General features: G+C 44.2%; 1 protein-coding gene across 5 annotated transcripts in view; it reads left to right on the top strand.

Moving 5' to 3' along the window:
- The window catches only part of LOC134908921 (cytochrome P450 2K1-like), a 60,203-nt gene extending 47,467 nt beyond the window's left edge, over positions 1-12,736 (top strand). For 4 of the 5 annotated variants that reach the window (XM_063915172.1, XM_063915173.1, XM_063915171.1 and 1 more), the window contains 2 exons: positions 2,728-2,869; positions 12,388-12,735. In XM_063915172.1, the coding sequence (XP_063771242.1) occupies positions 2,728-2,869; positions 12,388-12,566 (321 nt within the window). In that variant the 3' untranslated portion in view covers positions 12,567-12,735. Of the gene's footprint in view, positions 1-2,727; positions 2,870-12,387 lie in introns of all 5 variants that reach the window. The other variant, XM_063915169.1, reaches the window with a different exon arrangement.
- Positions 12,737-17,897: the final 5,161 nt, after the last annotated feature.

Raw genomic sequence — 17,897 nt, 5'->3', positions numbered from 1 at the left:
CACCAATATTGCCCAAAGATTGGCTGGCTAATCTGCAGTATAGAGTGTGGCTTGGATAGAGTGTGGGTCAGTTCTCAGACTAAAACCATAGCAAGAATTTAAACATGAAAGGGTTTGGGTTCAAGAGACAGAAAGGGGGCTGACTGTGACTGAGTGCAGGGTGGAGAGACAGAGAGGAAGCTAACTGGGGAGACAGAAGGCATGCAGGGTGGAGAGACAGAAAGGGGTGCTGACTGAAAAGACAAAAAGGGGTCTGGCTAGAGCGAAAGAAAAGGGGCTGGCTGAGGAGACAAAAAAGGGGTCTGGCTGGAGAGACAGAAAGGGGGCTGGCATGGGAGATTAAAAGGGTGCTGGCTGCTGAGATGGAAATGAGGATGGCTGGGGAGACAGAAAAAGTTCAGGCTGGAGAGACAGAAAGGGTGCTGGCTGGAGAGGCACAAAGGGGGCTGGATGGGGTGACAGAAATGAGGCTGGCTGGAGAGACTGAAAGGAGTCTGGTTGGGGAGACAGAAAGAAGGGTAGTTGGAGAGACAGATAGGGTGCTGGATGGGGAGACAGAAAGAAGGGTAGTTGGGGGGACAGATAGGGTGCTGGATGGGGAGACAGAAAGAAGGGTAGTTGGAGAGAAAGAAAGGGTGCTGGATGGGGAGACAGAAAGAAGGGTAGTTGGGGAGACAGTTAGGGTGCTGGATGGGGAGACTGAAAGAAGGGTAGTTGGGGAGACAGATAGGGTGCTGGTTGGGGAGACAGAAAAGGTTCAGGCTGGAGAGACAGATAGGGTGCTGGATGGAGAGGCACAAAGGGGGCTGGATGGGGTGACAGAAAGGAGGCTGGCTGGAGAGACTGAAAGGAGGCTGGTTGGGGAGACAGAAAGAAGAGTAGTTGGAGAGACAGATAGGGTGCTGGTTGTGGAGACAGAAAGAAGGGTAGTTGGAGAGACAGATAGGGTGCTGGATCGGGAGACAGAAAGAAGGGTAGTTGGGGGGACAGATAGGGAGCCGGATGGGGAGACAGAAAGAAGGGTAGTTGGGGAGACAGATAGGGTGCTAGATGGGGAGACAGAAAGAAGGGTAGTTGGGGAGACAGATAGGGTGCTGGTTGGGGAGACAGAAAGAAGGGTAGTTGGAGAAACAGATAGAGTGCTGGATGGGGAGACAGAAATAAGGGTAGTTGGGGAGACAGATAGGGTGCTGGATGGGGAGACAGAAAGAAGGGTAGTTGGAGAGACAGATAGGGTGCTGGATGGGGAGACAGAAAGAAGGGTAGTTGGAGAGACAGATAGGGTGCTGGTTGGGGAGCCAGAAAGAAGGGTAGTTGGAGAGACAGATAGGGTGCTGGTTGGGGAGACAGAAAGAAGGGTAGTTGGAGAGACAGATAGGGTGCTGGATGGGGAGACAGAAAGAAGGGTAGTTGGAGAGACAGATATGGTGCTGGTTGGGGAGAAAGAAAGAAGGGTAATTGGAGAGACGGATAGGGTGCTTGTTGGGGAGACAGAAAGGAGGGTAGTAGGAGAGACAGATAGGGTGCTGGTTGGGGAGACAGAAAGGAGGGTAGTTGGAGAGACAGATAGGGTGCTGGTTGGGGAGACAGAAAGAAGGGTAGTTGGAGAAACAGATAGAGTGCTGGATGGGGAGACAGAAATAAGGGTAGTTGGGGAGACAGATAGGGTGCTGGATGGGGAGACAGAAAGAAGGGTAGTTGGAGAGACAGATAGGGTGCTGATTGGGGAGACAGAAAGGAGGGTCGTTGGAGAGACAGATAGGGTGCTGGTTGGGGAGACAGAAAGAAGAGTAGTTGGAGAAACAGATAGGGTGCTGGATGGGGAGACAGAAATAAGGGTAGTTGGGGAGACAGATAGAGTGCTGGATGGGGAGACAGAAATAAGGGTAGTTGGAGAGACAGATAGGGTGCTGGTTGGGGGAGACAGAAAGGAGGGAAGTAGGGGAGAGAGATAGGGTGCTTGTTGGGGAGACAGAAAGAAGGGTAGTTGAAGAGACAGATAGGGTGCTGGATGGGGAGACAGAAAGAAGGGCAGTTGGAGAGAGAGACAGGGTGCTGGATGGGGAGACGGAAAGGGTGCTGGCAGAGCCATAACTAGATATTCTTGTGCCCTGTGCCAAAGAGTGTTGGTGCCCCCCCCCCCCCCCCCCCCAGTTTTATAACAAATATTTTAGATCTACTGGACCAACTAACAAGACATCCCTCACAATAGCTAATAGCAGGCAGTGGCATCACATAGTCAGCACGCCCTACAGACTGACTCTCGCAACATCCACCCTGCCACCAATCAGTAATCTCAATAAAGCTGCACATATATAAACCACCCTTCTGCATCCACCTCTCATCAAATCCTTCCTCAGAACTGTGGCAGCCCCCCTTACACGTAATGCAGAAGAGCCAGAGTGCATCCACAGCCCCCAAAGCACGCACCCTCCTGTAATGCTATCCCTGCTTACCCCATCACGCTAGCCCTAGGTAGCAGGGTATGAATTACAGCTGTAACCGGAGAAAACACTTCTAATCTGTGTTCTGATATCACAATTCATTGACTATACAGTTATTTTTGAATGCATTGTTTTACTTATATTTTTGTGCATTATGTATTATAAATCTTTATAGTAGTTTATACATGTAGTAGCATCACTTAGCTTGCTTAACTTGATAATTTGAATATGAATTTATAATTATTTGGATTTGTCTTTACACAAACTCTTATATTTTCCCCAGGGGACAACCGTTCTCCCAATACTGACCTCTGCACTGAGAGATGAAGCCTACTTTCAGAAACCGGACCAGTTTTACCCGGAACATTTTCTTGACTCAAAAGGCAATTTCAAGAAGAACGAGGCATTTATACCATTCTCATTAGGTAACATTCATTCTGAAAAATTTTTCTTTATGAATCCACTCATGTAAGATCAATAATATTTACATTTTATCTGAAGTAAGAAAGTGGAATTAAGTTATAGTGTACGAGGAGTCTGACATCAGGACAAGTATTAAAGGTGCACAAATATCTATCAATCAAATATGAGAATGTACTCAGGGTTGTCATTGGAAATATATTTGGAACTACCAGCAAAATTGTGGTGTTGCCCCCTACAAATCATCATATAGTCCTACTTCCCACAATGTCAGCTTAATTCCCTGTCAGTGTCCAACATGGCAGAGTACTGACTGCATTAGTGGCAATCTAGCAAACTAGTCTGTATTATTATCAGAGGTGCAAGTAGAAATTTTTTCTTAGTGGTACTGATAGTAAAAATGGGCATGGTCATGTGTCATGAGTGGGCGTAGTCACACAAAACTAGGGGAGTGGCTACATGACAAAAGGGGCATGGCCACATTATGCCACAAACCGTAATGCACCTTACACATTATGACAAACACCGTAATGCCCATTACACATTATGCCACACGCCGTAATGCCCATTACACATTATGCCACACACTGTAATGCCCATTACACATTATGACGTACACCATAATGCCCATTACACATTATGCCACACACTGTAATGCCTTACATATTATACCACACACCGTAATGCCTATTACATATTATGTCACACACTGTAATGCCTATTACACATTATGTCACACACCGTAATGCCTTACATATTAAACCACACACCGTAATGCCTATTACATACACTGCTCAAAAAAATAAAGGGAACACTAAAATAACACATCCTAGATCTGAATGAATGAAATATTCTTATTAAATACTTTGTTCTATACATAGTTGAATGTGCTGACAACAAAATCACACAAAAATTGTCAATGGAAATCAAATTTATTAACCCATGGAGGTCTGGATTTGGAGTCACCCTCAAAATTAAAGTGGAAAAACACCCTACAGGCTGATCCAACTTTGATGTAATGTCATTAAAACAAGTCAAAATGAGGCTCAGTAGTGTGTGTGGCCTCCACGTGCCTGTAGGACCTCCTTACAACCCACACAAGTGGCTAAGGTAGTGCAGCTCATCCAGGATGGCACATCAATGCAAGCTGTGGCAAGAAGGTTTGCTGTGTCTGTCAGCGTAGTGTCCAGAGCATGGAGGCGCTACCAGGAGACAGGCCAGTACATCAGGAGACGTGGAGGAGGCCGTAGGAGGGCAACAACCCATCAGCAGGACCGCTACCTCCGCCTTTGTGCAAGGAGGAACAGGAGGAGCACTGCCAGAGCCCTGCAAAATGACCTACAGCAAGCCACAAATGTGCATGTGTCTACTCAAACGATCAGAAACAGACTCCATGAGGGTGGTATGAGGGCCCGACGTCCACAGGTGGGGGTTGTGCTCACAGCCCAACACCATGCAGGACATTTGGCATTTGCCAGAGAACACCAAGATTGGCAAAATCGCCACTGGCACCCTGTGCTCTTCACAGATGAAAGCAGGTTCTCACTGAGCACATGTGACAGACATGACAGAGTCTGGAGACGCCAAGGAGAACGTTCTGCTGCCTGCAACATCCTCCAGCATGACCGGTTTGGCAGTGGGTCAGTAATGGTGTGGGGTAGCATTTCTTTGGGGGCCGCACAGCCCTCCATGTGCTCGCCAGAGGTAGCCTGACTGCCATTAGGTACCGAGATGAGATCCTCAGACCCCTTGTGAGACCATATGCTGGTGCGGTTGGCCCTGGGTTCCTCCTAATGCAAGACAATGCTAGACCTCATGTGGCTGGAGTGTGTCAGCAGTTCCTGCAAGACGAAGGCGTTGATGCTATGGACTGGCCCGCCCGTTCCCCAGACCTGAATCCAATTGAGCACATCTGGGACATCATGTCTCGCTCCATCCACCAACGCCACGTTGCACCACAGACTGTCCAGGAGTTGGCGGATGCTTTAGTCCAGGTCTGGGAGGAGATCCCTCAGGAGACCATTCACCACCTCATCAGGAGCATGCCCAGGCATTGTAGGGAGGTCATACAGGCACGTGGAGGCCACACACACTACTGAGTCTCATTTTGACTTGTTTTAAGGACATTACATCAAAGTTGGATCAGCCTGTAGTGTGTTTTTTTCCACTTTAATTTTGAGGGTGACTCCAAATCCAGACCTCCATGAGTTAATAAATTTGATTTCCATTGATAATTTTTGTGTGATTTTGTTGTCAGCACATTCAACTATGTAAAGAACAAAGTATCTAATAAGAATATTTCATTCATTCAGATCTAGGATGTGTTATTTTAGTGTTCCCTTTATTTTTTTGAGCAGTGTATTATGCCACACACAGTTATGCCACTGACACCATTTTATGTCCCACACACAAAAATGTACCTTATAAATAATGTCCCAGTGGTGGGCTGGTGGTACTGAGTACCACCACCATATTTCTTCATGGTACTCCGTACCACCCAGTACCACCCTACTTTCAGCACTGATTATTATATAGTTATCTTGTCATCATTTTTTACAAGTTCTATGAGTGCTATAGAAATCCATAATATTAAGGGGCTGAATCAGGGCCCCTACCTTTTTTTTTCTGCGCATGCACCCCAATTTTGTTCATACAGAGTCGCAGAACAGATTTAGACTCACAGTAGTAGAAATGTAAAAGCCATTCCTGGACGGTGACTTGGATGTAACAGGGCTACAAAAGATGTATGGAGATGTTTTATGGGAATATCACAAGAGCATTGCTGAAAGCGGTTGTGTAAAAAGACATATAGTCACTCACACAGGACGCCATACTCAGAGACATTGCACCTGCCATAGGGCTGATGCACGTTTCAATGGTGTGTCTGATGACACTGCAAGCCTTGTACATTTAGACTCATGGAAGTACATCAGGGAAGGGCTTTGTAACGGCATTAACATAATCAAAATTTCCAGACGAGCACCCTAGCCCAAACTATTGGTGGTTTTTGAAAGGAGGAGAAATTCCAGAAATTGTCCAACATAATCCAACTGCAAGCAATGTCTTTTCTGGCGCAGGTTTCCCCATTTGAATAGTCAGCATCACTTATTCTAAATAAATAGTTCATTGATTCGTAGTATGGCATCAATACAATCATTTCTTGGTCATCCAGTACAGCATATGATAAGCTGCATAAACTTTGTTACGCGTTTCATTGAACTGCTGCCCTCTTCTTCAGACAGTTTCTAACTTTTTTTTCTGTGCTGAAACGCCAGCACAGAACTAACTAGACACTGACACTCTGCAAGGATTAAAAAGTGTGTTTATTTTGATTACAACAGAAGGATAATCAGAAACTGTCTGAAGAAGTGGGCAGCAGTTCCTGTGAAATGCGTAACAAAGTTTATGCAGTTTATTACATGCTGTACCTTTTGATAAAGGCATGCTTGCATTAATACTAGAGATGTGCACTGGAATTTTTTTCGGGTTTTGTGTTTTGGTTTTGGATTCGGTTCCACGGCCGTGTTTTGGATTCGGACGCGTTTTGGCAAAACCTCCCTTAAAATTTTTTGTCGGATTCGGGTGTGTTTTGGATTCGGGTGTTTTTTTTTTCAAAAAACCCTCAAAAACAGCTTAAATCATAGAATTTGGGGATAATTTTGATCCCATAGTATTATTAACCTCAATAACCATAATTTCCACTCATTTACAGTCTATTCTGAACACCTCACACCTCACAATATTATTTTTAGTCCTAAAATTTGCATCAAGGTCGCTGGATGACTAAGCTAAGCGACCCAAGTGGCCGGCACAAACACCTGGCCCATCTAGGAGTGGCACTGCAGTGTCAGACAGGATGGCACTTAAAAAAACAGTCCCCAAACAGCACATGATGCAAAGAAAAAAAGAGGTGCACCAAGGTCGCTGGATGGCGGTCGCTGGATGGCTAAGCTAAGCAACCCAAGTGGCTGGCAAAAACACCTGGCCCATCTAGGAGTGGCACTGCAGTGTCAGACAGGATGGCACTTTAAAAAAAACTTTTTTTATATGACAGAGACAAACCCACTGTCCTAACAATTGGCAGGGCTGATTAAACAAACAGCCAGGGGGAAACGCCTGAATCCAGTTTGTAACCCTGGGTAATAATTTTCATTACCGGGGATATAATTATAATCACTAAGGCTCCCCTGTAGTGATGTAGATGAGATTCCCCCCCCCCCCAGTGGACCCCCACATGGGAGTCCTTCCGCGTCACGCTGAGGACGCTAAGGGAGTAGAATCCAACCTCTGAACCCGTGCACCTGTAGAGGGTGCAGACTTTCTGCTTTTTCTATGGCCTAGTCTTGTGCAGAAGTAGGCCCTCCCAAAATTTCTCGATCTGGCAGCCCAAGGGGACTGCATCAGAGAAGCAGAGTTACGTCTTCTCACAGGTGGTGCTGCGGAAGGATTTGTATTCAGAGTGTCCCCAAGCGGTGTCTCACCTGCGAAGGGGAGGTACCTCTTTGATTCGGCGTCTGCGTTCCATTGGCGGATCCAGAGACCTCTGCGAGCCACTACTGCCATGGAGGATGCTCTAGAATTCATCAGCCCAATGTCCCTCATGGCTTTCACCATGAATTTAGCCGAATCCTTTATGTGACCTAGAATCAAGACAACATCGTCCCTATGGATTGTATCAAGGTCTTCTATTAAATTGTCTGACCATTTTAACATAGCCCTAGCTACCCAAGTGCATGCATTAGTGGGCCTAAGGGCGGCTCCAGTAGCCGTGTAAATGGATTTTAGAGTTGTCTCTATCTTGCGGTCAGTCGGCTCCTTTAACGAGGCCGAGCCTGGTACAGGTAATGTAATTACCCCTGATGGCCTGGACACCGAACTGTCCATTATGGGAGGAATCTCCCATCTCCTTCTATCCTCCTCAGGAAACGGATATGACTTAAGTACTTTATTGGGGATGTGAAAAACCTCTTCCTGGTTTAACCAGGATCTTTCAAATAGGGTATTCAACTCTTCCGAAACCGGGAATGTCACTTATGATTTTGCAGTTAGCATACAAGAATGTTCCTCTATTTGTATAGGTATTTCTAACACATCCCTAATGGCATTGATACATTGCTGAATTTTATATTCCAATCTATCATAGTGCCCCCCTTTAACAACTGTGTCGATCTCTGTGTCGGCATCAATGTCCGTGTTGGCCTGCAAGACCTGTGTATCAGGAGCTGAGGGGGTCCTAGATGAAATGGACTGATCCATATCTAGAGCATTCTTCATAGCTTTTTTCCAGCAACTTAACAGAGTATGCCCTAATGAACTCTGAGGAATCTTATTTCCTAGGCTATCCAGCCATTCTGTCTCCATCCTAATGGGATGAAACCACTCAAGGCAATCCTGAGTACCTGGTACAGACTCCTCAGAGGAAGACATCTCCACAACCTCCAAAACATTTTGTTCTGACATGACACTGACCAGTGATACTGAGCACTATTCAGTATACTTGAAGTGACACGGAGCTGCAAGATACAGCAATGGACTACTGTACTGTACATCTATATACTGTTGGTCACCAAAATGCTGCACTGCACTACTATATATACTGCTCACAACAATGCAGCCCATATATGGATGGATACTTGCAGTGACACGGAGTTGCAAGATACAGCAATGGACTACTGTACTGTACAACTAAATACTGTTGGTCACCAAAATGCTGCACTGTACTACTAAATATACTCCTCACAACAATGCAGCAAAGATATGGATGGATACTTGCAGTGACACGGAGCTGCAAGATACAGCAATGGACTACTGTACTGTACAACTACATACTGTTGGTCACCAAAATTCTGCACTGTACTACTATATATACTGCTCACAACAATGCAGCACAGATATGGATTGATACTTGCAGTGACACGGAGCTGCAAGATACAGCAATGGACTACTGTACTGTACAACTTTATACTGTTGGTCACCAAAATGCTGCACTGTACTACTATATATACTGCTCACAACAATGGAGCACAGATATGGATGGATACTTGCAGTGACACGGAGCTGCAAGATACAGCAATGGACTACTGTACTGTACAACTATATACTGCTGGTCACCAAAATGCTGCACTGCACTACTATATATACTGCTCACAACAATGCAGCCCATATATGGATGGATACTTGCAGTGACACGGAGTTGCAAGATACAGCAATGGACTACTGTACTGTACAACTAAATACTGTTGTTCACCAAAATGCTGCACTGTACTACTATATATACTGCTCACAACAATGCAGCAAAGATATGGATGGATACTTGCAGTGACACGGAGCTGCAAGATACAGCAATGGACTACTGTACTGTACAACTATGTACTGTTGGTCACCAAAATGCTGCACTGTACTACTATATATACTGCTCACAACAATGCAGCACAGATATGGATGGATACTTGCAGTGACACGGAGCTGCAAGATACAGCAATGGACTACTGTACTGTACAACTATATACTGTTGGTCACCAAAATGCTGCACTGTACTACTATATATACTGCTCACAACAATGGAGCAAAGATATGGATGGATACTTGCAGTGACACGGAGCTGCAAGATACAGCAATGGACTACTGTACTGTACAACTATATACTGTTGGTCACCAAAATGCTGCACTGTACTACTATATATACTCCTCACAACAATGCAGCACAGATATGGATGGATACTTGCAGTGACACAGAGCTGCAAGATACAGCAATGGCCTACTGTACTGTACAGCTATATACTGTTGGTCACCAAAATTCTGCACTGTACTACTATATATACTCCTCACAACAATGCAGCACAGATATGGATGGATACTTGCAGTGACACAGAGCTGCAAGATACAGCAATGGCCTACTGTACTGTACAGCTATATACTGTTGGTCACCAAAATTCTGCACTGTACTACTATATATACTCCTCACAACAATGCAGCACAGATATGGATGGATACTGGCAGTGACACGGAGCTGCAAGATACAGCAATGGACTACTGTACTGTACAACTATATACTGTTGGTCACCAAAATGCTGCACTGTACTACTATATATAATATATACTGGTCACACAACAATGCAGCAGATATTGAGCACTGATGATCAGGATACTGTCTAGCACTGAGTCTGACATGGAGCTGCAAGATACAGCAATGGCCTACTGTACTGTACTATAATTATATACTGGTGGTCCCCACAATGCAGCACGCTTAGCACAGATATGGAGCTTTTCAGGCAGAGAACGTAGATATTTGCAGCACACTGAGCACAGATATGGAGCGTTTTCAGGCAGAGAACGTAGATATTTGCAGCACACTGAGCACAGATATTTGCAGCACACTGAGCACAGATAGGGAGCTTTTCAGGGAGAGAACGTAGCCACGTCCTCTCCGTTCAATCTCCAATGCACGAGTGAAAATGGCGGCGACGCGCGGCTCTTTATATGGAATATGAATCTCGCAAGAATCCGACAGAGGGATGATGACGTTCGGCCTCGTTCGGGTTAACCGAGCAAGACGGGAAGATCCGAGGCTGCCTCGGACCCATGTAAAATAGGTGAAGTTCGGGGGGGGGGTCGGATCTCAACGAACCGAACCCGCTCATCTCTAATTAATACACTACATATCTTCAATCATCTATTTATTTCGAAGAACTGGTGCTGACTATTCAATTGGGGCATTAACATAATGTCACAGACACAACTATTGCAAAAAATGAAAGGGTGGCCGCGATTGTGTCCAACCCAGAATCAGCCCTTAAGTCTGTACTTTAAAGCACATTTTTTTTCCTATGGGGGAATGTTCCCTTGTTACTGTTGTGGTTATAGTTTCACTTTTTAAAGTACAGTACATTAGAATCTGGTTCTAGCATGGTTGGCACTAAACATCACACAACATTCCCAATCATGCCCAAATGACACCTCAGTTATGTGACAGGGTGGATTGCACTGCCAAGAATAAGGAACACTTCCTTATGGGCTGGATCAGTGAGGGGTGGGGCGGTATCAATGGAGTAGAGTTGGCAAAAGAAATCTGCTGTCTGACTCACACAGTGTACTGGGATTGGCCATAGAGCTACATGAGAACCAATGCAGACTGAGCATCTAAAACTGGCTGCACTGGTGTGCTAGGGAAGGAGGATAGGGCCATAAGGATGGCAGCATGGGTGGTGATCCAGACCACTCACCATGATCAGTAAGCTAGAGGTGTAACCAGTCCTGGCTGTCACGGCTCCCTTTGTCAGAGTATTCATTGCCAGGGCAGTGATGGCACTTCCATGTGGCCGAGACACTGCCCAGGTGTAACCTTACTGATGATGGCATGAAATCATAGATCACATTGCCACAAGATGCCTCCACCCACCTCAGTGAGCTGCTGATGCCACAGCGGCAGGTGAAGACTGGGGAGTTGGGCTGCGTGGTGCTGAGAGGTTGATAAGTCACCAATCAGCAGATGACTTGTGCTGTGCCACGTTGTTTTTGTTTTTTTCCATGTTGAAGCAAATGTGTGTATTTGTTTACCCTCTGGAGGCTAATGCATGTGTTTGCTTTTCACGTTAGGCACATTGTGTGTTTTTTTCATGTGGGGGCCAATATGTTTGTCTTTACCCTGTTGGGACCAATGTGTGTTTTTTGTTTACTCTATCTTGACCAGTGTGTGTTTGTTTCCGTTTTGGAGAGTGTGTGTGTGTGTGTGTGTGTGTGTGTGTGTGTGTGTGTGTGTGTGTGTGTGTGTGTGTGTGTGTGTGTGTGTGTGTGTGTGAAGTGTGTGTGTGTGTGTGTGTGTGTGTGTGTGTGTGTGTGTGTTTTTCCTGTGAGGGTCAGTGTGTTTGATTTTTTTAGCCTGTCAGGGGTCAATATGCTTGTAATTTTTCCTGTCGGAACCAATGTGTTTGACCTCCACAGGGGGAAAAAATTGTTTGTTTTTACCCTGTTCCCTTCAACCCCCACCAACTCAAAAGACCCAGCTTCCATTAGGGTTGGTTTCCTTCCCAATCCATCCCCGGTTATATGTAGTCTGTTGTTCCTTCTTTATAAGTACTGTATGTGTTGTGCAGCAGGTTGCAAAAATGTCTATCAGTTTTCTGGGCTTTAATTCTTGGATTTTGCAATTTCATTCCTTTTTCAACTTTTCAAAAATTGACACACCACTAAATCAGACAACAGTAGCATGGATAAACTCAGGAAATACGTTACCTAAAGTTTTCTAATTCTGATATTGTTCTCCCAAAAGCATTCACTATGTCAGTAATGTGCATCTCATGTGCTCACCCGCCTCTATTCAATTGGGGGGGGAAATCATAAGAAGTTGAAGCAAAATGATTTAATTAGTCTGAGAGAACCCAAACATAACTAAAGTAAATAAATTAATGTCTTACAAAATATTTAGCAATATTAATATTCTATTGAAAATGTATATAATGTTACTTTTATTCATATACACTAGAAGTTTTCAGGTTTCATTGTTTCTCCTATATGTTTCAACTAGGTAAAAGAAGTTGCGCTGGAGAGAACCTGGCCAAAACTGAGCTATTTGTGTTCTTCACCACCCTTCTACAGAACTTCACTTTCAAGGCTCCTCCTGGAGCTAAACTGGACCTCAGCCCTGCATTAGGCTTTACTAATGCACCAAAGCCTTATGAAATGTGTGCCATACCTCGAAGCTAGTCCTGTTTTCAGCCATGTTATTTTACAAGATGTGTCATGATTGCTATGAATTGCATGAAAAAGATCAGTAAGGTGGTAAATATTTTTAATTTTGTACTTTGTACAGTAAATGTATTTTTGTATATATGTATACATAAAAAAATTATTGCGCAATAAAACAAATATATATTTGTTCTAGAAATTAAGAGACCAATGATTTGTTTTATTGCAAAACCTTCATCAGGGTTAATAAGAAGTCAAATAAATATATTGCCGCAAATTTCATTTGAACACACTTGTGCAAATCCACCAGTGGCACAATTCCTGCTATGTGAACATAATCAAGCCACTCCACAAGTGTGGTATGCCTAGCAACCAAAAAGTGGTCTTGGCAACAAAACAGAGTGCAGTAAACCTTCAACAAATGTTTTTAAAACATCAAAAAAGCTGTGTGTGTTATTACAAGCCGCCACTGCGGCTTGTCTCCTCCAGCTGGTCCCGGTTATTGCAAGGCAACTGGGACATCGAGTCATCCAGCTGCAATGCCCAATGGTCCCGCTAGTTGCTAGACATCCTGGACGCGTTGGCAACGTGCTGCGATGCAGCTGCATAAGATTTCTAATTATGTGGACATTCCCATTCTGACTTCTGATTGGTCTTACCTTCTGTTATAAGGCAGTCAGCCCTGCTTTACCCTACCGGTTATACGTTATACCTTAGTGTAAGTTGCTGGTCTGTGTCCCGGATTCCTAAACTCTAGTACTGTCCCTATGGACACTCTGTATGGTAGTAGCTTGGATTTATAGCCGTGTCTGTACCTAGTTCTTGCTACTTCTATTTATCATTAGTTAGCCTTTGCCATTTCTTTTATTCTCTGTTTCTCTACTACAGCTCAGCCTGCAAGCCTTCCTACCTAGCCACACTGTGCTCAGCAGCCTAACATCACACAGTGATACACCTGCTGCTGCAGTGACCCGGATCCTGCTCTGCCAGTTACCCAGTGTGTGCCATTCCCTTGTTGGCTGTCAGTCTGCCTAGCATTATTACTTCAGCCATCATTACTTCAGCCAAATTATCCTGTGGTCTCCAGCCAATTATATAAGCCCCTACTGCTTGAGTAGGTGGTCTCCTATAATTGTGCTGTAGTTCCATAACATGCTCACAATTCAAAATATACAGAATTTTAATCAATATTCTGCAAAGACAGAAAAGAGAGAGCAGAAAAAGTCATATAATTCCTACATTGTGCATCAATAACTATGCACTATGTAGTGGGTTCCAAACTGAGTGCCGTGTCACCCTGGGGGGACTTTGGGTCACTTGCAGTGGTGCCCCAGGTTGGTGTTCCAGTACCAATGAAAATTATTTCTGGGCAATGCAATAGGCAGAACCAGTGCTTTTGGCTTCCAATTATAAAATATGCAGACAAACAGAAGTAAATCTTGTCCCACTTACGCACTTAGTACATACAAACATACATGTTCTGATATATGTAATATATGTGCTGGCTTGTTCCCCAGGAGACCAGCAATGCTTTGTCTATCAGGCACAATGCAGCACCTGGGAGCATTAGGCATCACTATCCTTCTAAGCCCGTCCCTGGACTCCCATGGGTCCCGGGTGCCGCATGTCACCTGATGCACATAGTTATATTGTTGTTATTTTTGTATAACAAAAACTGGGTGCATTTTTTGTTTAAGATTATTAGAATGCCTGAAAATTACTTGAAACTCAGTTTTGAGAACAGGATGTAATGAGACATCCAATTTTAAAACAGAAGAATTTCTCAGAATGATTTATTTTTAATGTCAGAGTAAGAGGCGTTATATTGAGTAATACATACTGCAGCTCTATCCCCTTTGTCCTTCTATGTATTGTCTTTCCCTAATATATTTTTCACAGCTAGTAATATCATGCAGTCCATCACTGTCACCTGCTCAAAGGACTTTAATTAGAATTAATGTGTCCATCAAATAGAGAAAAAGAAATGTCTTCCCCATCCCAAATAAAACATAATCTATATATCTGCCATAAAGAATGAGAATCATTTCAAGCACAAAACTACACATACAGTATATTTCTCCTCAAATGGGAGAGATTGGTAAAACTCTGGGTAAACCTGGTTCCCATAACCGTTCCCAGTGTTTGTTAATGAAATTGTAATTCAAACAAAAAAGTAAATTTGCTGTACAATAAGTCTGATGGATGATATAATTAAGTCACCGAAGGAGTTGTCATTAAGAAGATGGTGTTTGCCTGCCAAAATCCACTATTCATGGGATATGTTCATATACAATGCTTCATATAAACAAATGTCATAACATATTACAAATTGGTATGTGTCACGAACTGATCACTCACCTCTGCGGGTTCTGGGGTCCGTCCGTTGGCGGCGCGGTTGCTCGCAGTGCTGTGCTGCCATGTGAGAATGCAGTGTGGTCAGCGGCAGAGGTGATGCAGGTTCTGGGAGCCGGGAGTGGGGGGACCAAATGGCCAAAGGTACCGCTGTGTGTCTGCAGTATAGGAGGCGGCCATGTTGGAGACCAAATGAGCACCTGAGAGCACTTGTGAAACACCTGTGGGTAAGTGTTAGCCAATCCCATGCTTGTGCTGCCTTTAAGTAGGCTGGGATTATGTTACTCTGGGCCAGTGCTTTGTTGTATCTACTCTATGCCCTAGCTCTGTGCTCTCTCCGTGGATTTCCGTGTGATTCCAGTGGTCCAGATATCGCCTCCGCTCCCAGAGGTCTGCCTGCAGTCTTCACTGCAAAAGATCCACCAGCTCCCTGCTGTGCTGTCAGTCAATCGCTCTCCCAGTGGCAACAAGTGGATTTTCAGAGTCTTGTGAGAGGTTACCCTGTCTGCCTGCTTCAATCACACAGCCTTTGGAATATTCTACTAAACTCAGGTGCTCGTTTAATCAGCTCTCAGCTTAACCCATTAATCACCATTGTCGTCTGCTGCAATTTCACAGTGCTGTGTTATCTTCACAACTTGCAAATATTCCATTCAGTATTGTATTTTCATTGTTGCTGCAATCAAGGACAATTCTTTACAGCCTTCTAGTTTAATATTTAAGCTTCAGTACAAGTCTTTACAGTTGTTCATTTCTGTCTGCAAAATCCAGTTAACACTCCTTACAGTTTGGCACCAATCATTGTTTCATTTGGACAATTCGTCATTCATTCACAAGCCTGATTAAAAACTCAGTTATATGAACATTTCTTCAATGCATCTTTAAGACTGTTCCTGCTTATCATTATACCATTCATTGCAATACGTCAGTATATATATATGGTGATTAATAATTTATCATTTAACTCCTTACTAGAATTGTTGCTTTAAATAAATATATGAAACGGAACTTTCTTCGTCCTCCCTGCTTTCATCATACCCCAGCTCCTACACCTTTGGTTGGTCCAGGGTTAACGGATTCACAAAAACACTCAGCCCTGATAGTATGTAGCCTTCCATGTGATAGAATTTGCCATTTTCGAAAACTGAGTTGTATCCTCAATATCAGACCTGAGAGACTTTACAAATGTGAATCAACATAGTGTGATACATTTGTACTGAGGGGCCTTATATAAGAAATAACACTGTGACCTGGCAGAGATGTGGTGGACTGGTACGTATGATAAATGACCTCTCAGCTTTCACTTCCAAATCCGGGAATTTTTTTTACTGTACAATCTATTTTATATCGCTATAAAATAATACCTCTACTTCATAAACCTCTGGATATGTAACAAGAGGCTAAGGGGAAGGGGGGAGGGGTATTTATCAAAGCTTGGAGAGAGATACAATTGTGATAAAGTACCACCCAATCAGCTTCTGTCATTGTTCAAACACAGCCTGTAAAATGTAAGGTAGAAGCTGATTAGTTAGTACTTTATCTCTCACAATTGTATATCTCTCCAAGCTCTGATAAATACACCCTTAGAGTTCTAGCGCACACACACACACACACACACACACACATATATATTATATATAATACATCACTGTATATACTTTGTATATATTGCCAGTCTGTCTAGAATAGGCATTTTCTCAGAGACGAGGGGGCAGTCATAATCTTGCTGCGGATACTGCAGAGACTTCAGCGGAAATAATAAGATTTTACTTACCGGTAAATCTATTTCTCATAATCCGTAGAGGATGCTGGGGACTCCGTAAGGACCATGGGGATAGACGGGCTCCGCAGGAGACATGGGCACTTTAAGAAAGAATTTAGTTCCTGGTGTGCACTGGCTCCTCCCTCTATGCCCCTCTTCCAGACCTCAGTTAGAGAAACTGCCCAGAGGAGCTGACAGTACAAGGAAAGGATTTTTGTTAATCCAAGGGCAAAATTCATACCAGCCACACCAATCACACCGTATAATTTGTGATAACAACCCAGTTAACAGTATGACAAATAACATAGCATCAGTTCATGCCCGATGCAACAATAACGTAACCCTTATTGAATAAATAACTATATGCAAGTATTGCAGAAGAAGTCCGCACTTGGGACGGGCGCCCAGCATCCTCTACGGACTACGAGAAATAGATTTACCGGTAAGTAAAATCTTATTGTCTCTAACGTCCTAGAGGATGCTGGGGACTCCGTAAGGACCATGGGGATTATACCAAAGCTCCCAAACGGGCGGGAGAGTGCGGATGACTCTGCAGCACCGATTGAGCAAACATGAGGTCCTCCTCAGCCAGGGTATCAAACTTATAGAATTTTGCAAAAGTATTTGAACCCGACCAAGTAGCAGCTCGACACAGCTGTAGTGCCGAGACCCCCGGGCAGCCGCCGAAGAAGAGCCCACCTTCCTAGTGGAATGGGCCTTGACCGATTCTGGCAACGGCAATCCGGCCGTAGAATGCGCTTGCTGAATCGTGTTACAGATCCAGCGAGCAATAGTTTGCTTAGAAGCAGGAGCACCAATCTTGTTGGATGCATACAGGAGAAACAGCGACTCCGTTTTCCTGACTCTAGCCATTCTGGCCATGTAAATTTTCAAAGCCCTGACTACATCAAGTAACTCGGAATCCTCCAAGTCACGTGTAGCCACAGGGACCACAATAGGTTGGTTCACATGAAAAGAGGATACCACTTTTGGCAGAAATTGTGGACGGGTCCGCAATTCCGCTCTATCCATATGGAAAACCAGATAGGGGCTTTTATGTGACAAAGCCGCTAATTCTGACACACGCCTAGCCGAAACCAAGGCTAATAACATGACCACCTTCCACGTGAGATATTTTAACTCCACTGTTTTAAGTGGTTCAAACCAGTGTGACTTTAGGAAACTTAACACCACGTTAAGATCCCAAGGTGCCACCGGAGGCACAAAGGAGGCTG

This window comes from Pseudophryne corroboree, chromosome 4 (genome assembly GCF_028390025.1).
Source record: "Pseudophryne corroboree isolate aPseCor3 chromosome 4, aPseCor3.hap2, whole genome shotgun sequence".
NCBI classification, from domain to species: Eukaryota; Metazoa; Chordata; class Amphibia; order Anura; family Myobatrachidae; genus Pseudophryne; species Pseudophryne corroboree.
Note: the sequence above shows the minus strand (reverse complement) of the source record. Positions and strands in the feature narration are given on the sequence as shown.